Source organism: Procambarus clarkii, chromosome 92 (assembly GCF_040958095.1).
Source record: "Procambarus clarkii isolate CNS0578487 chromosome 92, FALCON_Pclarkii_2.0, whole genome shotgun sequence".
NCBI lineage: Eukaryota > Metazoa > Arthropoda > Malacostraca > Decapoda > Cambaridae > Procambarus > Procambarus clarkii.
The window spans coordinates 4,773,584-4,797,181 of record NC_091241.1 but is presented as its reverse complement, the minus strand read 5'-3'; the positions used below and the strand labels follow the sequence as shown (position 1 = coordinate 4,797,181).

Genomic DNA, 23,598 nt, shown 5'->3' with positions numbered 1-23,598 from the left:
GGGGCTTGCTTAACAAAGTCTGCATGTATTTCGTCGACACCCCTCTCAGTGATGGTTACATCGAATGTATTGATGGTGTTTATCGCACAATGGGTCCACCTGTTGCTATTAGAAGCTCTTCTGTCCAGAGTTAGTGCTCCAGTGATTATATCTTTAAGTGAACTGATTCTAGGTCTAGTCAATATCTTGGTCAGCATGCACGCAGCAGTCCCTTTTACCCTTATTTCAATCGACGTTAGCTTGGTTTCCAGTCTTAGGTTCAGTATTTTAGTCCACCTGGTAGGGTGGAGATGAATGAGGACCAAGGTAAGGTGTAGGGTGGAGATGAATGAGGATCAAGGTAAGGTGTAGGGTGGAGATGAATGAGGACCAAGGTAAGGTGTAGGGTGGAGATGAATGAGGACCAAGGTAAGGTGTAGGGTGGAGATGAATGAGGACCAAGGTAAGGTGTAGGGTGGAGATGAATGAGGACCAAGGTAAGGTGTAGGGTGGAGATGAATGAGGACCAAGGTAAGGTGTAGGGTGGAGATGAATGAGGACCAAGGTAAGGTGTAGGGTGGAGATGAATGAGGACCAAGGTAAGGTGTAGGGTGGAGATGAATGAGGACCAAGGTAAGGTGTAGGGTGGAGATGAATGAGGACCAAGGTAAGGTGTAGGGTGGAGATGAATGAGGACCAAGGTAAGGTGTAGGGTGGAGATGAATGAGGACCAAGGTAAGGTGTAGGGTGGAGATGAATGAGGACCAAGGTAAGGTGTAGGGTGGAGATGAATGAGGACCAAGGTAAGGTGTAGGGTGGAGATGAATGAGGACCAAGGTAAGGTGTAGGGTGGAGATGAATGAGGACCAAGGTAAGGTGTTGGGTGGAGATGAATGGAGGGAGCCAGAGCGCCACACACCGACCTCACCAGCCACCTGCCCACAGTGAAAGTCGTGGCCGACACCTCCCTATCATCCAACTGTGGTGCCCACACACCCCATCTCCATTCACCTAGGTTCTGGGAGACTCGAACCGCGGACTCCACGTATGCGAGGCCGAAGCTCTATCGACCGAGCTATTGAGTAGTCTTAATAAGGAAGAGCTCTTAGAGCCAAGGTGCATGGAATGTTTATTTCCAGAGGGACGTAGCTGACGCCCCATTTTTTCCAGACGCCTGCTCTCCTGCCAGCACCCACGACGCCTGCCCTCCTGCCAGCACCCACGACGCCTGCCCTCCTGCCAGCACCCACGACGCCTGCCCTCCTGCCAGCACCCACGACGCCTGCCCTCCTGCCAGCACCCACGACGCCTGCCCTCCTGCCAGCACCCACGACGCCTGCCCTCCTGCCAGCACCCACGACGCCTGCCCTCCTGCCAGCACCCACGACGCGTGCCCTCCTGCCAGCACCCACGACGCCTGCCCTCCTGCCAGCACCCACGACGCCTGCCCTCCTGCCAGCACCCACGACGCCTGCCCTCCTGCCAGCACCCACGACGCCTGCCCTCCTGCCAGCACCCACGACGCCTGCCCTCCTGCCAGCACCCACGACGCCTGCCTTCCTGCCAGCACCCACGACGCGTGCCCTCCTGCCAGCACCCACGACGCGTGCCCTCCTGCCAGCACCCACGACGCGTGCCCTCCTGCCAGCACCCACGACGCGTGCCCTCCTGCCAGCACCCACGACGCCTGCCCTCCTGCCAGCACCCACGACGCCTGCCCTCCTGCCAGCACCCACGACGCGTGCCCTCCTGCCAGCACCCACGACGCCTGCCCTCCTGCCAGCACCCACGACGCGTGCCCTCCTGCCAGCACCCACGACGCGTGCCCTCCTGCCAGCACCCACGACGCCTGCCCTCCTGCCAGCACCCACGACGCGTGCCCTCCTGCCAGCACCCACGACGCCTGCCCTCCTGCCAGCACCCACCACGCCTGCCCTCCTGCCAGCACCCACCACGCCTGCCCTCCTGCCAGCACCCACCACGCCTGCCCTCCTGCCAGCACCCACGACGCCTGCCCTCCTGCCAGCACCCACCACGCCTGCCCTCCTGCCAGCACCCACGACGCGTGCCCTCCTGCCAGCACCCACGACGCCTGCCCTCCTGCCAGCACCCACGACGCCTGCCTTCCTGCCAGCACCCACGACGCGTGCCCTCCTGCCAGCACCCACGACGCCTGCCCTCCTGCCAGCACCCACCACGCCTGCCCTCCTGCCAGCACCCACGACGCCTGCCCTCCTGCCAGCACCCACGACGCCTGCCCTCCTGCCAGTGTACCGCCGGGTGAGTACACCCATGACTCCCCAACATAAACTACCCCCCCCCCCACCCCTCCCACAAGCGTCCCGTCCCTCAAGTTCCCCGTGGCCACCAGTGCAGGAGAACGAAGCCTTGAGAACTATCCTTGGGTGCCCTCATACCACAAAGACACTTAATATGATAAATATACTTAATATTCCGAACGTCACAGATCTTGTTATTGAACATAACTGTCTAATTGGCATAATTCTTAGGCCAGTTCTTCCCAACCCTTACACAGAAGCCCTACACAATTTCTTTATTGTGTAGGGACATTATAGTAACATTGTTCAGAGATTAAGTAATCATCAAAAGAAGGCACCAAACCGGGAAGGCTATGTAGGACCACCAAATGTGTGGAGTAATCAGAGGGCGCTAAATATCACCAAGGATGCCAACACGAGAACAAACGCATAAGGCGAATTATATCAAGAGTATCCGATTCACCAAGGGACAATTGACTGCGAGGGGCGGTGGGAAAGCAAGACACATGCTCGTCCTGGAAGTCAGGACATTCAACAAGAATGTGTCTGGCCGTAAGAGGAACAATGCAATTTGGACAATAAGGAGCAGGGCGGCGCACCATTAAGTGGCCGAGTTAAACGTGAATGGCCAATATGTAATCTAGCCAGAGCCGTTTCCCACCGCTGGTTATGGTGGTAGGAGGAAGGCCACAGGGACACACGACTCTTAAGAGTACGCAATTTGTTACCAGTAACAGAAGACCAACAACTCTGCCAACGGGCAAGGATGGAGGAATGAATAACTGGGTAAAAGTTGGAATAAGGAATACCTTTACAGGAGATGGGACAAGTGTGGATAGCTTCTCTAGCGGCAGCATCCGCACGCTCATTTAAAGTGACACCAACATGGCTGGGAACCCAGCAAAACTACCGACTTAAATTTACTGGAGATAAGAAACAGCCAATGTTGAATCTCAATGACCACCGGGTGAACCGGATTAAAGGACCCCAAAGCCATGAGGGCACTACGAGAGTTAACTACCGAGGGAGTTGGTCCGAGGGAGTGAGGGAGGGCAAGACGTATCGTGTGCGGTCTGTTAAAATCTTAACGTTTACTGAGATTTCTTAGGACTACAGCCGTGGATCACTGATTACAGACGTCACAAAATGCATAGGGACTCATTGGAAAGTTGAACATAGTCATTAACAATGGAACTTTGTGTTAGAGAATAAAAGTGGGACCACGTGGGGGTAGTGCCATGAGGCTCTGTGTACATGCGTGTAGGCGATATATGAAATACAGTGATAAGTGGAACAGTGAAGTGGAACGCGTAACACAAAAGGGTCATTCCATCTCAAATCACCAAAGTCACCTATGGCTCCCACTCGACCCTCTCCAAATGCCATGAAATTTTATAATAAGATAGCTCTAGACCCCAAATGACACTCTGCAAAATATTAGAGCTCAATCTGCTTTGGTTCTTACATAACAGGTCCATATTCAATGGGCTGTCATCCCGTTAATGCGCAAGTACCACAAAAATTATCAACTTTGATTCTTTGTTAAATCACTTTTACTGCCAGTAGGAGTGTCAAATTTGACACACCAGGACAACTTTTGGTGTAGAATAACGTAGTGTAATCGAGAGAGCAGTTTGGGTGGCTATTCACCTATCCATCCATGCTAAAATCACCCCAAATTTTGTCGCGAGAAATTTGGACCCCAATTTGGAGCCCACTTATCAGCAAAAGGTCTAAACGCCATGATCTTTTGCAACGATGTAAAACAAGTACAATATTATGCAGTGATGCAATAGCAACTCTGTTGTATCCATATGTCCAACCCATATGACATCCATATGAGAACCATCCGATCCAATATGCGGAGGTAGGCAGAATACTGGCACTTATGATAAATAGAACAGGGATACAAATTCATGTAAGGGACCGACTAAACAAAGCCAAAGCAGCCTTAGGAAAACTGAGAAGATTCCGAAGCCTCAGTACTAACATTCAGATCCCTTTATATAAGGCTCTAGTTCGGCCGCATCTTGAGTATCCCCCAGTACCACTACACACCATAAAGAAAACTAACATGCAGAAACTGCAAGCAGTACAAAATAAGGCGATAAGGAGAGCAGCAAAACACCGTCCACCATATGATCAGACAATCCAGGAGCTCCACGAACTCCTGAACATACAGCTACTAAACATCAGACTGCAGCACCAAGCCATCAGGGTGTGGAACACCATCCAAATGTTAGAGGACCCGATGTTAGAAAGATTGCTCCAAGATGAGACGCCCCGCTCCCACAGCTGGTGGGCCCAAGAGCCTCGATTCTCTAGATGAAAACCCCGCCCCACAGTATATAATTCCCAGATGAGATACTGACCCGATATCCTTCCCCCATAATTGGAAAACTGAGTATGTATGTGTATATGTATGCATGTGTGTGTATGTATGGATATATATGTATATGTGTATATATATATATATATATATATATATATTATATATGAATGTGTATATGTATGTGTATCTTCTTGAGGTTATCTTGAGATGATTTTGGGGCTTTTTAGTGTCCCCGAGGCCCGGTCCTCGACCAGGCCTCCACCCCCAGGAAGCAGCCCGTGACAGCTGACTAACACCCAGGTACCTATTTTACTGCTAGGTAACAGGTGCATAGGGTGAAAGAAACTCTGCCTAATGTTTCTCGCCGGCGCCTGGGATCGAACCCAGGACCACAAGTCCAGCGTGCTGTCCGCTCGGCCGACCGGCTCCCTTGCCGACCTGACACGACTGGTCGTATGGGCGAGTATATGTATGTATATAACAACGATAAATAATAATAATAAAATAAAGAGCCTAAAACAGAACATGTGTGGAGGCATCGGAATGTGTATATATGAATGCTACACAGTATTCATCTATAGACATCCACATATGGTGAAACACATGTGAAGAACCTCTCAGACACTCACAGCTCCCTGACAAGAGGGAGCCAGCTTAGCTTAGCTGCCAACACCCACACATGGTGTCAGCAAGGCGGACAGCCCGCCTGCTTTCACACCTCTCACTGTATTTCCCACTTCTATACTTCCCTTCACCTATGCCTCTCCTTCCTCTTTACTCCCCCCCCCCCCCCCGCCCCCCCCCAAAAAAAGGGGCAGGCGCTACTTTCACACAGTGTGACGCACGTGGGGTCCATGTGCGTTTGAGTGTGCGCGCGCATGCACATGTTTATGCGTATGTCGTGTGTGCACTGGCCTTGTTGTGCTTGTGGGAGTTAAGCTTCGGCCCTTTGGTCCCGCCTCTCAGCTGTCAATCAACTGGTGCACAGGTTCCTGAGCCTACTGGGCTCAGTCATATCAACATTTAAAACTGTGTATGGAGTCAGCCTCCACCACATCACTGCCTAATGCATTCCACCTGTTAACTACTCTGACACTGAAAAAGTTCTTTCTAACGTCCCTGTGGCTCATGTGGGTACTCAGTTTCCACCTGTGTCCCCTTGTTCGTGTACCACCCGTACTAATATGGCCTTATCTACCGTGTCAATTCCCTTGAGAATTTCATGTGATGATCATGTCTCGCCGATCTCTTCTGTCTTCCTGCGACGTGAGGTGCATTTCACGCAGCCTTTCCTGGTAACTCATGCCTCTTAGGTCTGGGACTAGCCTAGTGGCATACCTCTGACCTTATTCAAGCTTCGACGTGAGGTGAAACAAGACGCTAAACATCACTAAGGACGCCAGTACCAAACCACACGCGTATAAGGCCCACGACATCAAAGATATTAACCAAGGACTGTACTGAGGGAGAAGTGACCCCCGAGGGACCGACGGGAGACAAGACCTCCGCACGTCCTGGAAGTCAGGACATTCAACAAGAATGTGCACGACTGTAAGAGAGACAATAAGGAGCAGGGCGGCGCACCATTAAGTGGCCGTGAGTTAAACGTGTCTGCCCAATATGTAACCTGGCCAGAGCCGTCTCACACCGCCGGTCACGGTGGCAGGGGGAGGCCACGGGGGACACGGTGGCAGGGGGAGGCCACGGGGGACACGGTGGCAGGCCAATATGTCTGGGAACGCAGCAACACTAGACTGTCATCAATCTACTGGAGATAAGAAACAGCCAGTGTTGAATCTCGACGACCACCTCATGGACTGGATTACACAACTTGAGAGCCACGAGGGCGCGGCGAGAGTCAACTAAACAGTCTCCGTGGTGTAGTGGTAAGACACTCGCCTGGCGTTCCGCGAGCGCTATGTCATGGGTTCGTATCCTGGCCGGGGAGGATTTACTGGGCGCAATTCCTTAACTGTAGCCTCTGTTTAACGCAACAGTAAAATGTGTACTTGGATGAAAAAACGATTCTTCGCGGCAGGGGATCGTATTCCAGGGACCATAGGATTAAGGACTTGCCCGAAACGCTACGCGTACTAGTGGCTGTACAAGAATGTAACAACTCTTGTATATATCTCAAAAAAAAAAAAAAAAAAACTATAAGGACAAAGTAATGTTGACAGCCACACAGCAGCGGACGAAGACCACACAAAATGGCGTAAAGTTCTGCTGTGAAGATGCTAGTCTCTGGGGGGAGGGGAGGGGGAGAAACAAATAGAACAGGAGAGAGAGAGAGAGAGAGAGAGAGAGAGAGAGAGAGAGAGAGAGAGAGAGAGAGAGAGAGAGAGAGAGAGAGAGAGAGAGAGAGAGAGAGAGAGAGAGAGAGAGAGAGAGAGAGAGAGAGAGAGAGAGAGAGAGAGGAGAGAGAGAGAGAGAGAGAGAGAGAGAGAGAGAGAGAGAGAGAGAGAGAGAGAGAGAGCGGGAGAAAGAGAGAGAGCGAGGGGGGGGGGGGGGAGAGGGGGGGGGGGGGAGAGGGGGTGGCGGGAGGGAGGGGGGGGAGGGCATAATGTGTGTCAAGGTGTCAGGACAGGACGTTACCGGGGTACCAACCAGCCAGTCATTAACCACCAAGCCCCGGAGGTGACATCACCCCTCCCCCCCCCCACACACCACGGTAACAGTCCAGTCTTGCCCCCTCATCTGCTTTCCATCTGTTGCGTGCGCGAGCAGAAACGCGGGTGCGCGCACACACTGAACTACAGGCCAGTTTCCCTAACTTGTATACCATGCAAGGTGATGGAGAAGATCGTGAGGAAAAGGCTCGTAGAGCATCTGGAGGGAAATAACTTTGTAACGCACCACCAACATGGGTTCAGGGATGGTAAATCGTGCCTCACAGGTTTAATAGAATTCTATGACCAGGCAACAAAAATTAGGCAGGCAAGTGAAGGGTGGGCAGACTGCATTTTCCTGAACTGCCAGAAAGCCTTTGACACAGTACTCCATAAAAGGCTGTTAAAAAACTTGTAGCAACAGGCAGGAGTAAAAGGGAAGGTGCTGCTAAAGTTCAACTCAGGAAAGTATAAGGTAATGAAATTAGGCGAAGAGAACAGGAGGCTGAACACAAGGTACCATCTGGGAGGTGAAATCCTGCAAGAGTCAAATAGAGAGAAAGATCTGGGGGTTGATATCACACCGAACTTGTCCCCAGATGCCCACATCAAAAGGATATCATCAGTGGCATATGCTAGATTGGCCAACATAAGAACTGCCTTTAGAAACTTGAGTAAGGAATCGTTCAGGACCCTGTATACCACTTATGTCAGACCAATCCTGGAATATGCAGCTCCAGCCTAGAGTCCATACCTAGTTAAACACAAGACAAAGTTAGAGAAGATTCAGCGGTATGCCACCAGGCTCGTCCCGGAACAGAGGTATGAGCTACGAGGAAAGGCTAAAGAAAATTAGGATCCTCTCGATACTATAAACAGTAATACTATAAAGTTTGAAAGAAGACTAATTTCTCTAAATTACTGAATAATGTGGAATAATAGATGTATGTGGTCATCATGTCCATGTACGTGGACATGATGACCACGTACATGATTCTCAGAGGAATTGATAGGGTAGATAAAGACAGGCTATTTAACCCAAGTGGAACACGCACTAGGGGACACAGGTGGAAACTGAGTGCCCAAATGAGCCACAGAGATATTAGAATGAACTTTTTCAGTGTCAGAGTGGCTGATAAATGGAATGCATTAGGCAGTGATGTGGTGGAGGCTGACTCCATACACAGTTTCAAGTGTAGATATGATAGAGCCCAGTAGGTTCATTAACCTCTACACCAGTTGATTGACGGTTGAGAGGCGGGACCAAAGAGCCAGAGCTCAACCCCCGCAAGCACAAATATGCAGGTACAAACAGGCGAGTACACCGTGTGGCTGTGTGGCGCCGGTGGCTGTGTGGACAGCACGCTGGACACGTAATCCTGTGGCCCGGGTTCGATTCCCGGCGCCGACGAGAAGAGGCTGCAGAGATGGAACACCAGCAAGTGTAAGGTGATGGGATGAGGAGCCAGGACACCAAGAGGTCAGTACGTGATGAAGAGAAGACGCCTCCCTATAACGGCTAGAGAGAGAGAGAGACGTGGGAGTGGACACAACAAACTCCAGAGACTCATATAAATACAGTTAACGTCAGCCGTACACTCTAGCAAGAGTCAGAACATCCTTCAGGAACATAAATAAGGAGGTTTTTAGATCACTGTTTACCCCCAGTGTGAGGCCAGTCTAAGAGAGTGCTGCCCCATTTTGGCGCTCCCATCTTTAAAAAACATAGGGAAGCTCGAAATGGTGCAACAGTGTGCAACGAGACTCGTTCCAGAGTTGCGAGGGACGAGGTATGAAGAGAGACTGAAGGAACTAAACTTGACGACATTAAAGACAAGGAGAGAGAGGTGGGGGGGGACGTGATACAGACATAAAACACTTAGAGGGATTGACAAAATGGAAAAAGAGGAAATATTTACAAGGAATACCAATAACACAAGAACCACGGGTGGAAGCTTGAGACTCATGTGTCAGAGACGTTAGAAAGTTTATTTTTACCGTAAGGCTTGTGACCAAATGGTATAACCTAAAGGAACAGGTTGTATAGATAAACTACATTCATAACGTTAAAAGCAGGTATGATAATGCAATGGTTCCTGACCTATTTTCCTAAGATAACTAGCGGCTAAAAAAGCCGAGTACAAGAGCTGGAGATCGATCCTGTTGACACAAATAGGTGTAAAGAAACAGGTGAGTACACACATACGCACATGTAGTTGATTGACAGTTGAGAGGAGGGACCAAAGAGCCGAAGCTCAACCCCCACAAACACTAGGTGACTACACAATACTACTGGATGAGAGAGCTAATGGCTCCAGTCACAAACTAGTGAAAGAAAACTGAATACAAAATGTAAGAGTATTTGTTAGTGATGAAACAATGTGCGGCGTTTGGTTAGTCCACGAGGAAGATGAGGCCGCTGAGACCACCGTCAGTGGTGAGTGTCTGGTCAGTGTACACACACACACACACACACTGTACACACACACACACACACACTGTACACACACACTGTACACACACACACACACACACACACACACACACACACACACACTGTACACACACACTGTACACACACACACACACACACACACACACACACACTGTACACACACACTGTACACACACACTGTACACACACACACACACACACTGTACACACACACTGTACACACACACACACACACACACACACACACACACACACACACTGTACACACACACTGTACACACACACACACACACACACACACACACACACACACACACACACACACACACACACACACACACACACACACACACACACACTGTACACACACACACACACACACTGTACACACACACACACACACACACACACACACACACTGTACACACACACACACACACTGTACACACACACACACACACACTGTACACACACACACACACACACACACACTGTACACACACACACACACACACACTGTACACACACACACACACACACACTGTACACACACACACACACACACACACACACACACACACACACTGTACACACACACACACACACACACACACACACTGTGTACACACACACACACACACACACACACACACACACTAGGGGCTGCCTCTATTCCTGCAACTTAAAATAGATAATTACAAACCACAAGTGCTGGTGAGAGACAATACTTTCACCATGGTTAATGTGCCTACCTAAACCAGCCTCCCACGCCCACCCACACAAACACCCACACTCCCACGCCCACCCACACAAACACCCACACTCCCACGCCCACCCACACAAACACCCACACTCCCACGCCCACCCACACAAACACCCACACTCCCACGCCCACCCACACTCCCACGCCCACACTCCCACGCCCACCCACACAAACACCCCCCCCCACGCCCACCCGTAAACACCCCCCCCCCCACACACACACAGATGCTATCAGCAGGAGCCCCCCCCCCCCCCCACAGGGGTCAGTACAAGAGCCTATCTTGCTCCTGATCTACTTTAGATAATTTACCAGAGACAATAGACTTCTCTATGCTTGTTGATGACCCAAAAACAACGACGAGGATAAATACTGTAGACTACAAAAAACTGAAGATGACTTGAACACCCTGAAAGAATTCCGCACCATGTGGCTAATAGAGTTTAACTCAAGCAAGTGCAAAGTAATGAGGCTGGGTTAAGGAGGCCGGACACAAAGCATTAAATGGAACAGTAATCAGGAGAAAGATCTGGACGCTGGCATCACATACGATGTGTGTTTTTAATCTATGTAGCCATACAGAACGACGAATAATAATGACGTGAATAATAACGTTATTATTCACGTGACAATTATTCATTGACACGTGGAATACAGTATCCCACGTGCCAATAGGTGGCCGGGGAGGATTTACTGGGCGCAAATCCTTACCTGTAGCCTCTGTTTAACGCAACAGTAAAATGTGTACTTGGTTGTAACAACGATTCTTCGCGGCGGGGATCGTATTCCAGGGACCTGCCCCAAACGCTACGCGTACTAGTGGCTGTACAAGAATGTTGTTGTTGTTATAGATTCAGCTACTCGGAACAAGTTCCAAGTAGCACGGGCTATGGTGAGCCCATAACTTACCTGGCACAGGAGCGGGGCAAGTAGCACGTACAAGAATGTAACAACTCTTGTATATATATATCTCAAAAAAGCCACGTGACTACTGCGGCGCCACTGTCCACCGCGGCTCTGGTGAAACAAAACAAGGTTGAAGAAAGACTGGAGTCATGCCACCAGGAAAGGTGACCGTTCTCAGGGTACAGTGCTTGTACTGACCGGCCACCTGCCCTCCTGAAACACCGCGATCCTCCTCTACATATTTGTGACGGTCTGAAAACATATCACAGTTCCAACAATAGTCTACTTGTATAGCGGCTATCTTCTTCTTGAGGGTATCTTGAGATGATTCAGGGGCTTAGCGTCCCCGCGGCCCGGTCCTCGACCAGGCCTCCTTTTTGTTACACATCCCCCCCCCCCAAGGAAGCAGCCCGTATAGCAACTGTCTAACTCCCAGGTACCTATTTACTGCTAGATGAACAAGAGCATCAGGGTGAAAAACTACCCATTTGTTTCCGCCTCCACCGGGGGATCCAACCCGGATCCTCAGGACTACGAATCTCGAGCGCTGTCCACACAGCTGTTAGGCCCCTGTCTGGCAAGTGAACCTTTGTCCTAAACAGAGAATATACTCAAGTTATAACTTTATTTTATTATAAATAGTTCGTTTAAAATATAAAAGAATCAGTGCTTAACTCATTTTCTTAGAAACTATCTAAAGAATTTAGTTTCCTGCATATGAAATTCTAGGGGATATTCAAATAATTTAAAAATTTCATATTTCACATCTTTGAAAATAATAGACCGTACTAATATAACCAAACGTAACCAAACTAAACCTAACCTAGCTTTAATTAACCATAACCTAGCCTTAACCTAACCTAACCTAACCTTGACTTAACCTTAACCTAAGCATACCATGGATAGGGAGTTGATAATGAAACTAATTATGAAGTTGTTTGGAAGTAATTATCTCCAAGGAACATCCTGCCTGAGGACAGGTCGAGACATAATTACCACATACAAATACTCAGAGGAACAGCCTGGTGCACTAACAAGGGGGCAACACAGGTGGACACCAAGTACCCGAAATAGAGGCGCACACACTCAAAATTCCAGATTTTGATTCTGGAATTTGTCTCTGGAATTTGAATCTGGAACAAATTCCAGATTCCAGAGAGACATATTCCAGCGTGACTGTGATGACGGAGTACTGGGCAGGCATGAAGAGGTTCACCTCACTCTCGGGCACGCTTGTCCTCCTCATCGTCGTCCTCGTCGTCGTCGTCCTGGTCTACTATATTACCACCCAGGAGGCAGTGACACACGGCTCAAGTTGATACAAGTCCAGTTCCAAGTTTGGTGCCATGGTGACTCCTGACTGTCGACCAGAGCCACGAGCCACCGACGGGAGGGTGAAAGCCAGGTGGTGTCAGTGACAGCCAGGAGACAGGTGTGAGAAAGTTCCTCCCTCTTCTCTGGATTTCCCCAGTGAACGACGCACAGTTAACTACCACTCATCTTATTACCCACCACCTACTAGCCACCAACCACTCCCCACGGAGCCACCCACCCACCCACCACCACCCACAGAGCCACCCACCCACCACCACCCACCCACCACCACCCACAGAGCCACCCACCCACCACCACCCACCCACCACCACCCACAGAGCCTAACGTGTATCAAAACACACTGGCTTCATGTCCCCTGACACAATTACTTTATAATAAATTACATTCACACAATACAATAGTTACCTCTTCCGAATATGTGAGTTGCCATTCAGTTTTCTATAGCAGAGGAAGAATTCAATAATGTTTGCCGGAACCGCTGTGTGTATTAGTGGGTTCAGGTCCTGTATATACTACCTCTTGGTTTAAATCCATCATTTTGTTTGTAACTCATCTTCATTGTATGTACCTTTACCTGAATAAACAATCTAAAATCAAAATGCGTGTTATAAGGCCTTAAGTTTGAATTCCATAAATTTCAGAACATTTCCCCAAGATCATTGGTTAATGATGCATATTTCTATAAGAAAAAATCTGATTTGAATTTTGCTTTTAACATTTAGCCGTGTAGCTGGCAGGCAGGGCCGAGCATTTTGTGGGTACGAGAATGTGACCCTGACACGCTGTTCCTTTTTTTAATTCTGGCCACCCCGACCACCCTATGTTCATCCCAGACCCCACACCATTCCCTCTGCCAATTTGGATGAGGCTAGACCCAAGCGCCTGGCCAGCAGCTTTTGACACACACACACACACACACACACACACACACACACACACACACACACACACACACACACACACACACACACACACACACACACACACACTCTTATAGTGGAGTTGTGTGCCTGGAGGAGGGTATAGAGTGAGTGTATTCACCTAGTTGTGCTTCCGGGGGTTGAGCTCTGCTCTTTCGCCCGCCTCTCAACTGTTACTACTATTATTTTACAGTGTGTGTGTGTGTGTGTGTGTGTGTGTGTGTGTGTGTGTGTGTGTGTGTGTGTGTGTGTGTGTGTGTGTGTGTGTGTGTGTGTGTGTGTGTGTGTGTGTTTTGGTTGGTAGGTCATGGTTGTGTCCGCGGGAGAGCAGGAAAATGCTGGGAGAAGGATGGCTGTTGCAAGACTAGTGTCGGGACCCTGCAAGATGCTCGCAGAGAGAGCTTACAAGATTATACCGAGGGGGGGGGGGAGGGGAGGCCATGTTGACGAGGACTCCCGTGGTGCCATCTTCCTGTGGTCTCCCCTCGCTCCCACCGCCTGTACTGTCACCACTACACCACCACCAACGTTACCACCATCACCACTACACCACCACCACCATCACCACTACACCACCACCACCTCAACTATTACATTCGTTGCTTCATCCAATCCCTTACCCCCCCCCCTGCCCTACACATAAAATGATAATCTTGTATACCACGTATGTCAGACTCATGCTGGAGAATACGGCTCCGGCATGGAGTCCATACGTAGTCAAGCACTAGATGAAGTTGGAGAAGGTTCAAAGGTATGCCACCAGACTAGTCCAAGAACTACGAGGTAGGAGTTACAAGGAAAAGATAATCGAATTGAATTACACGTCGCTGTGAGACAGAAGAGTTTTGGGAGATATGATTACCATATGACAGATCCGCAGGCAATGTTGAGGTGACAGAGACTACTTAGCACGGTACTCGCCCCAGGGGACAAGGATGCAACTGGGACTACCCAAACGAGCCATAGAGGCGCTAGAAAGAATTGTTTCAGTGTCAGAGAATGGAATGCATTAGGCAGTGATATAGTAGAGGCAGACTCTATTCACAGTTTTAAACGTAGATATAATAAGAGCCCAATAGAGGACCCTGTACACCAGTTGACTGACAGTTAAGTTGGGACATGTGAGCACAATAGGCGAGTACTATGAGGTGTACACACACACACACACCAAACAAGCGGGGTAACATAACGGATTAAAATGAAATAGAGAAAACTGAGAACAGAGTAATGGTGAGATGAGAAAGGTGAGAGACGCTGGGCCACAGTAGAGCACCCACAGTGTTGCTGTTGTGTCAGCAAGTACGGTAAGATAATGTCAGTGTCCCCCAGTGTCCCCCGCCGTGTACAACTGATCACATCAATCATGGCAGACGAGGACTGCAGCGGGCAACAGCTGGACTTCCACACATTACACGATCCTAGAAATGGCTGCTCGACTTTAATCCCGCAAATGCAAGGTAATGAGAAGTGAATAGGGGACGAGCGAGGTGAGAGGGTACGCCATGTTGGGAAGACACCTGCTTGAGTGATGGAAAATGTTTGGCCGTAGAGGAGGACCATCCTGGCACCTCCACCCTCCACCTCACACTAACAGGAACACTCCAGTGGTGGAAGCAGGGCTACCAAACGTTCATACTGTTTCAAGTATGAAACACCGCCCGAACCCCAGAAACTTTCTAAGTGTTGGGGGACTTTGCAAGAATGTAAAAATATAATTATTATGTACTCTCACAAGCCCATTGTACCTTGTAAATATATAAAATAAAATAAATAAACAAATACTTGACAAGTCAATTTTCAGAACATTGTACACTACCTGCGTCAGACCAATACTAGAATATGCAGCCCGCGTGTAAAACTCCATCTTAAACACCACAAAACACGCTGTAAAAAGAGACGAAAGAGGGACATGGTTACAACATTAAAGTTTCCTAGACGCATCAAGTGAACAGAACTGAAATAAGCAAAGATAATTATCAGGAGAAAGCACTAAGCCATTACGACCACACAGCACTTTTGAACGGATACGAGACCAAGGACTTAGGACAGACCGGGAAGGGGGAAAGGAATGGTGATCAACCACTTGGACGGTCGGGGATTGAACTCCGACCTGCTTGAACCGGGAGCGTCGTGGAGGCGGGAAGAGGAGAGGTGGAGGGGCAGGAGAAGAAAGTTCAGTCGGCGCGTCTGAAGATGAAGAAACACCGCAGTAAAGCCCCAACACCTTCACCAGTCAACCTATACCTGAAGGGGAGGTGGGGCCCAAGAACCGAGGTCGACACGCAGGGGAGTGGGTGTGGTGAAAGGTTGCCGTCACCGACACAACCACAACACCTCCCGGCGTCGCTGGTAAAGCACGCCATATTGCAAGTTATGGCGGCATCATATATGTATAATTAACATTTTTATAGGAGGAAACATTGCGCAGAGTTGCGACACTGAGGGCAAGATTGGCGCCATCTTGCGTCACATTGTGGGGGCGGCGCGCTCCCTCTCATTATCTTGGGAAGGTGGCACCAGGTACTCCAGGGTCCCTTATGTCACCCAGGTCACCTAGCGTCCCCAGGAGGTCACACCTAGGGCCCGCTGGAGGTCACCCGAGGGCCCCGAGGCTACCAATCTGGAGACGTGCTCACGGAGACGTGTGAGGGTGGCGGCGGCGGCGGCAGACAGGAACCCCCCCCAAGCCTCCCCATTGTGCGGCGAGCGGAAGTCTTCCCCCAACAACCACTGATTTCCTTTTTCTGTCATTGTTGTGAGAGTTGTTGAGTTGGCGGAGCTTCAGGACGGAAATCGGGCAGCCAGTGATTTGTGGTGAAACTGCACAGATCGTCTGATCTGTTGTGGTTAGTCAGCGGTGAAGGTCTACCTGCGAGAAACTGGCAAGATGAGGTGATAGACGCTAACATCTTCCAAGTGTGCCCGATGACTTCTCTTCGAATAGCAACACCATAGTTATCTTGAGATGATGATTTCGGGGCTTTAGTGTCCCCGCGGCCCGGTCCTCGACCAGGCCTCCACCCCCAGGAAGCAGCCTGTGACAGCTGACTAACACCCAGGTACCTATTTTACTGCTAGGTAACAGGGGCATAGGGTGATAGAAACTCTGCCCATTGTTTCTCGCCGGCGCCCGGGATCGAACCCAGGACCACAGGATCACAAGTCCAGCGTGTTGTCCACTCAGCCGACCCAATGGTGGCGTCAGACCCGCGCCAGCCACACCACTTTCAGAAGCAGGTAGTTGCCTTCGCTTCATGCTGTACTGTGTATGAAACAATCTTGCTCATTCTATCCTCACAACCTTGCACGTGTCAGGATTAAAGTCTAGTAGCCTTGTCTCAAATCATCATCTGGTGACACTTATTTCAGTCTTTCCTGAGGAATTTCCGTTCAATTTAGGTTCTAAACTTAGTGGTAACTCAGGTTCCACTTTGAATACTTCGTAAAAGCTTTTGTTAAGTTCCTCACATACTTCCTTGTCATTTTCTGAGTGTCCTGCCTCACTCTTGTTAAGATTGCCTGCTCATTCACTCAATCTTCCCCTTGATATGACTATGGAACAGTTTGGGCTGGGATTTACCCTCGTATGTAACGTCATTTTCATACTGTGTGTATTTAATATTTGTGTCTACAGAATCGAACTATTAGCTCTTGGACCCTGCCTTTCTAACCAATTTAATTTTTCCTTTATTATATCTACTACATATATATCTATCACACGCGCGCGCGCGCACACACACACACACACACACACACACACACACACATATATCCATCCATCCCCAGGAAGCAGCCGTGCGCAGCTGTCTAATTTTCAGGTACCTATTTACTGCTAGGTGAACAGTGGCATCAGAGTAAAAGAAACGTTGCCCATTTGTTTCCGCCACCACCAGGGATGGAACCCGGGCCATTAGGACTACGACCCCCGAAGCGCTGTCCACTCAGCCGCAAGGCCCCCCCTCAAACTGTGTACTCATCTAGTTGTGCTTGCATCGGTTGAGCTCTGGCTCTTTGGTCCCGCCTCTCAACTCTCAATCAACTGGTGTACAGGTTCCTGAGCCTACTGGACTCTTATCATATCTACATTTGAAACTGTGTATGGAGTCAGCCTCCACCACATTACTGCCTAATGCATTCCATTTGTTAACTACTCTGACACTGAAAAAAATCTTTCCGACGTCTCTGTGGCTCATCTGGGTACTAAGTTTTCACCTGTGTCCCCTTGTTCGTGTCCCACCCGTGCTGAAGAGTTTGTCTCTGTCCACCCTGTCAATTACCCTGAGAATTGTATAGGTGGTTATCATGTCTCCCATTACTACTGTTTTCCAGGGACGTGAGGTTCAGCTCCCTTAGCCTTTCCTCGTAACTCATACCTCACACCTCTGGGACTAGTCTGGTGACATACCTCTGAATCTTTAACTTTGTCCTATTTTTAACTAGGTATGGACTCCAGGCTCTCTTAATTCTGTGGCGCGGGTTCGATTCCCGCACCAGGCAGAAACAAATGGGCAAAGTTTCTTTCACCCTGAATGCCCCCGTTACCTAGCAATAAATAAGTACCTAGGAGTTAGTCAGCTGTTACGGGCTGCTTCCGCGTGTGCGTGTGTGTAGGTGGTAGCGGAGCCCCAGAACACCTCTCCCCTGGTGACTTAGGTAAGATGAGTGTAGCCCCCGGGGGCTACACCTGGGGGCTGTATACTGGGCTCCGACAGTCCCCCACCAACCATCGCTAACTCCGCCTCGCTCATCAACCACCAAAGTTTACTTTTCCAATGGTCTATATGGGTGCATACGCGTGCGCGTCTACTGTTTGTACTGACTATCTGTGCTTGCTGAATCGAGATGTTAGCTCTCCAACATTATATTTATGTTGTTGTTGTTGTTACAGATTCAGCTACTCGGAACAACCTCCAAGTAGCACGGGCTATGGTGAGCCCGTAATGGACTTACCTAGCACAGGAGCGGTGCTATGATTTATCTCTAAAACGTACACACATTCATAGGAAGCAGCCCGTAGTACCTGTCAGAATCCCAAGTACCCATTTACTGCTAGGTGAACAGGAACATCAGTTAAAAGAAACTTTGTTTCTGCCTTGGTAAGGAATCGTACCCGGGCCTTTCGGACTACGACCCCCGAGCGCTGTGCACTCCACCACGAGACATCGTGTACTCACCTAGTTGTGCTTGCGGGGGTTGAGCTCTGGCTCTTTGGTCCCGCCTCTCAACTGTCAGTCAACTGGTGCACAGGTTCCTGAGCCTATTGGGCTCTATCATATCTACACTTGAAACTGTGTATGGAGTCAGCCTCCACCACATCACTGCCTAATGCATTCCACCTGTTAACTACTCTGACACTGAAAAAACACTTTCTAAATTAACTAATCCTCAAGGGCCGCGATGAGGGTTCGAACCTACGTCTGGGATCATCCCAGACGCGCCTTAGTCGACAACACCACGACATGGAAAAGAATTTCAATCTGGAGTGGTGGTGCCCTCACCGGGCTCCCGCACCTTCTCCCCCCCCCCCCCCCCCCACACACACACACACACACCGGGGTTTTATACCCCCCCTCCCCACCCCTGCACCCGGGCTCTTTTACATGTCGTGGCTCAGTCGACTAAGGCGCGTCTGGGCTCATCCAGGTGTTAGGTGACACCTGGATGAGTGAGTTAGGTGACATGATCACCACCTACAAAATTCTCAGAGGGTGGAAAAGTTGATAGGGTGGACAAAAACTATTTAGCATCCCGGAGGTAGGTTCGAACCCTCATCACGGCCCTTGCGATGTCATTTCATGCATCACGCTATTGTGATTTCTGTGTGTAATACTTTCTAATGTCTATGGCTCATTTGGGTACTAAGTTTCCACCCGTGTCCCCCGTGTTCGTGTTCCACCTATGCTAAATAGTTTGTCTTTGTCCACCCTATCAACTTTTCCACCCTCTGAGAATTTTGTAGGTGGTGATCATGTGTCACCTAACTTGTGTCTTCCAGGGACGTGAGGTTTAGTTCCCGTAGACTTTCCTCATAACTCATACCTCACACCTCTGGGACTAGTCTGGTGGCATATCTCTGAATCTTCTCTTACTTTGTCTTGTGTTTAACTAGGTATGGACTACAGGCTGGAGCTGCATACTCCAGGATTGGTCTGACGTAAGTGGTATACAGGGTTGTGAATTATTTCTTGCATAAATTTGTAAATGCAGTTCTTATGTTGGCCAATCTAGCATATGCCGCTGATTATATTCTTTCGACGTGGACTTCTGGGGACAGGTTCGGTGTGATATCAACTCCCAGATCTTTCTCCCTAGATACTTGGTTGATACCTGGTTGATGGGGTTCTGGGAGTTGTTCTACTCCCCAAGCCCGGCCCGAGGCCAGGCTTGACTTGTGAGAGTTTGGTCCACCAGGCTGTTGCTTGGAGCGGCCCGCAGGCCCACATACCCACCACAGCCCGGTTGGTCCGGCACTTCTCTTAGAAAACAGTCCAGTTCTCTCTTGAAGATGTCCACGGTTGTTCCGGCAAGATTTCTTATAGTTGCTGGGAGGACGTTGAACAACCGCGGACCTCTGATGTTTATACAGTGTTCTCTGATTGTGCCTATGGCACCTCTGCTCTTCACTGGTTCTATTCTGCATTTTCTACTTGACTCTTTAAGGATTTCACCTCCCAGATGGTATCTTGTGTTCAGCCTCCTGTTCCCTTCATCTAATTTCATTACTTTACACTTACCCGAGTTGAACTTTAGTAGCCATTTTCTAGATCATTCCTCCAGTTTGTCCTGTAGACTGTCTCCATCTGTCTTGATTCTTCTCAATTTTAGCATCATCATCAAACATTGAGAGGCTGAGTCTATACCCTCCGGAAGATCGTTTACATATATCAGAAACAGGATTGGTACAAGTACAGAGCCCTGTGGGACTCCGCTGGTGACATCTCGCCACTCTGAAGTCTCCCCCCCCCCTTCCTCACAGTTACACGCTGTTGTTGTTTTAGATTAAGCTGCTCTGAACCAAACGTTCCGCAGCACGGAATATAGTGAGCCCGTCATACTCACCTAACATACAACATGTGCGAGTTACTCGCTGTTTCCTGTCGCTTAGATACTCCCATATTTACTGGAGCACCTTACCGTTTATTCCTGACATTTATATATGGGACTAATGGAGCAAGAACCCGGCAATGTGATGTTATAGTGGCCAGAATACGCCTGGGATATAGACGTATCTGGCTGCTTTCTTAAAAACTCAAATGTCGAGTACTCCGTGTGTGTCAACTTTGTGAAAGAGAAAACATGCACTCGTTTGAACATTATATTGTAGAATGTCCCATATTGACTGACTTTCGCCCTCCTGGGCTGAGGTATGCTGAACTGTGTAATTACTATTTGAATACTGGAACACTTGATATATAGGACTTGTACTCAAGATTGACTATGTAATACATCTGTTATACAATGTATGTACCTGTAACCTCAGCTTGTAAAAGCTCTTAATCACCTTCACTTGTTAAGCGTTTCATATCACACTAGTTTCTACAGAAGCTATCTTACCCTGTCATAGTAGGAGACATAGGTAGGTAGGTGTGTACTCACCGTGTTGTGCTTGCGGGGGTTCAGCTCTGGCTCTTTGGTCCCGCCTCTCAACCGTCAATCAACAGGTGTACAGGTTCCTGAGCCTACTGGGCTCTATCATATCTACACTTGAAACTGTGTATGGAGTCAGCCTCCACCACATCACTGCCCTAATGCATTCCATTTGTCAACCACTCTGACACTAAAAAAGTTCTTTCTAATATCTCTGTGGCTCATTTGGGCACTCAGTTTCCACCTTTGTCCCCTAGTGCGTGTGTGCGCGTGCGTATGTGTGCTTGCTGGTATATTCGTGAATGCGTGTGTCCGTGGTGCGTGCGAGCATACATGGAGGCGTAGGTGCGTGCAGGTACCCGGAAACAGCAGGAAGAGTGACTGTTGTGCAGTGACTGCTCCGACTCACCACGGTCACCTCACTGTAAATACAGCCATGCGCATGTCTCCCCCCCCCCCTCTCACCCCTCCCACTTCAACGTACACGCGACCACTCGCCCAAAAGTCAACACAGCGTCAGTGCCTGTTCCATTATCAGCCAGCAAGTCCTCCTCTTACACTGGCCGCCAGTAATTCCATTTATAAGCGTGTCAGTTGAGCAAGCGGAGAGTGGGAGCAGGTTGTGGTGGGTCCAGTGGTGGGCCCAGTGGTGGGCCCAGTGGTGGGTCCAGTGGTGGGTCCAGTGGTGGGCCCAGCGGGGGGCGGCTCAACAGTCTTACATAATGGCGGGAGACGACTGTGTAAATCTGGCAGTAGGCAATGTCTTCTGCCCCGGCCACCCTCCCTGGCCGCCTCAACCCCATTACCTCACCCACAGTATTCTACTCTACAAAAGGAAAATATCACAGAAATGCTTAAGCAGAGAACTTTCACAAGAACAATAAATTATGTTGACCAGACCACACACTAGAAGGTGAAGGGACGACGACGTTTCGGTCCCTGCTGGTCCATTCTCAAGTCGATTGTGAGTGGTCACAATCGACTCGAGAATGGACCAGGACGGACCAAAACGTCGTCGTCCCTTCACCTTCTAGTGTGTAGTCTGGTCAACACACTTTAGCCACGTTATTGTGACTTATCGCCTGCAAAGAACAATAAAGCTAAACAGGGAGATGAAGAAACAGAGCAGACGCTGAAGCGATCATAACAGTCAATGGAAATGAAACTGGAACAAAGCTATACAAGAGAAAGAAAAATCAACACTATTTTTTCACATATGCAAAATCAAACTGAAAAACGTCCTCCAGTATTGGACGTATACTTACAACTGAAGGTTCGTACACAGAGGATGACAAAATTAGGATGAACTTAGTGAAATCCTAAAAGGCCAGTATGAGGCTATGTTTAGCACCCTAATACAACATGAAAGTTCCAGATTTAACAGCTTCCTTATGGGCAATATACAAACCCCAGACAATACAACTGATATCAACACAGACAATACAACTGATATCAACACAGACAATACAACTGATATCAACACAGACAATACAACTGATATCAACACAGACAATACAACTGATATCAACACAGACAATACAACTGATATCAACACAGACAATACAACTGATATCAACACAGACAATACAACTGATATCAACACAGACAATACAACTGATATCAACACAGACAATACAACTGATATCAACACAGACAATACAACTGATATCAACACAGACAATACAACTGATATCAACACAGACAATACAACTGATATCAACACAGACAATACAACTGATATCAACACAGACAATACAACTGATATCAACACAGACAATACAACTGATATCAACACAGACAATACAACTGATATCAACACAGACAATACAACTGATATCAACACAGACAATACAACTGATATCAACACAGACAATACAACTGATATCAACACAGACAATACAACTGATATCAACACAGACAATACAACTGATATCAACACAGACAATACAACTGATATCAACACAGACAATACAACTGATATCAACACAGACAATACAACTGATATCAACACAAACATACAAGTTTTTTGAAAGATAAATAGACAACATGCCCACGCACTCAGCCCCGGGTCCGGGACTCTTGGAACTCAATATTCATAAAAGAAACGTAAAGTATCAATACCCCGAGCACTGTGTAATATGGAGGGAAGAGAATAATCTAAGATGAGGTCTGATAAAGACCTTTTGTGCCCTCTGTAATGCTTTTTGCGCTACCGCTCACAGCATGGGTATGGGGTGCACAATAAACTAGCCGCCTCGGGGGGGGGGGGGCCAACAATCAATCACCAGCAGATATTGCTCCACTGCACAAGGCAGTTGCACTAACATCACATATAATAAAAAGTTTTTGAAAGAGTGATTAGGGATCAAATCTCCAGTTTTATGGAAAACAATGAATTTGACAATACAGGTCAAGGTGGACTTAGAGCGGGGGAGA

At 48.7% G+C, this 23,598-nt stretch overlaps 2 protein-coding genes across 3 annotated transcripts in view; one reads left to right on the top strand and one right to left on the bottom strand.

Annotated features, from left to right (window-relative positions):
* Positions 1 to 23,598, bottom strand: part of LOC123775133 (uncharacterized) — a 52,375-nt gene that overhangs the window by 25,738 nt on the left and 3,039 nt on the right. The gene's annotated exons all lie outside the window — the stretch shown is intronic.
* Positions 291 to 23,192, top strand: LOC138359620 (putative protein CRIPAK). Its single transcript, XM_069319027.1, has 5 exons — positions 291 to 306; positions 1,150 to 2,259; positions 15,987 to 16,095; positions 18,464 to 18,504; positions 22,576 to 23,192. Exons 1-5 carry the CDS (start codon positions 291 to 293, stop codon positions 23,190 to 23,192), a joined length of 1,893 nt encoding a protein of 630 aa, XP_069175128.1.

Coding starts and splice junctions, on each gene's coding strand:
- LOC138359620 (XM_069319027.1), top strand. Junction 2,260..15,986: donor TCCTGCCAGTGTACCGCCGG/GTGAGTACACCC, acceptor ACATTTTTATAG/GAGGAAACATTGCGCAGAGT. Junction 18,505..22,575: donor TCCAAGTAGCACGGGCTATG/GTGAGCCCGTAA, acceptor TACAAACCCCAG/ACAATACAACTGATATCAAC.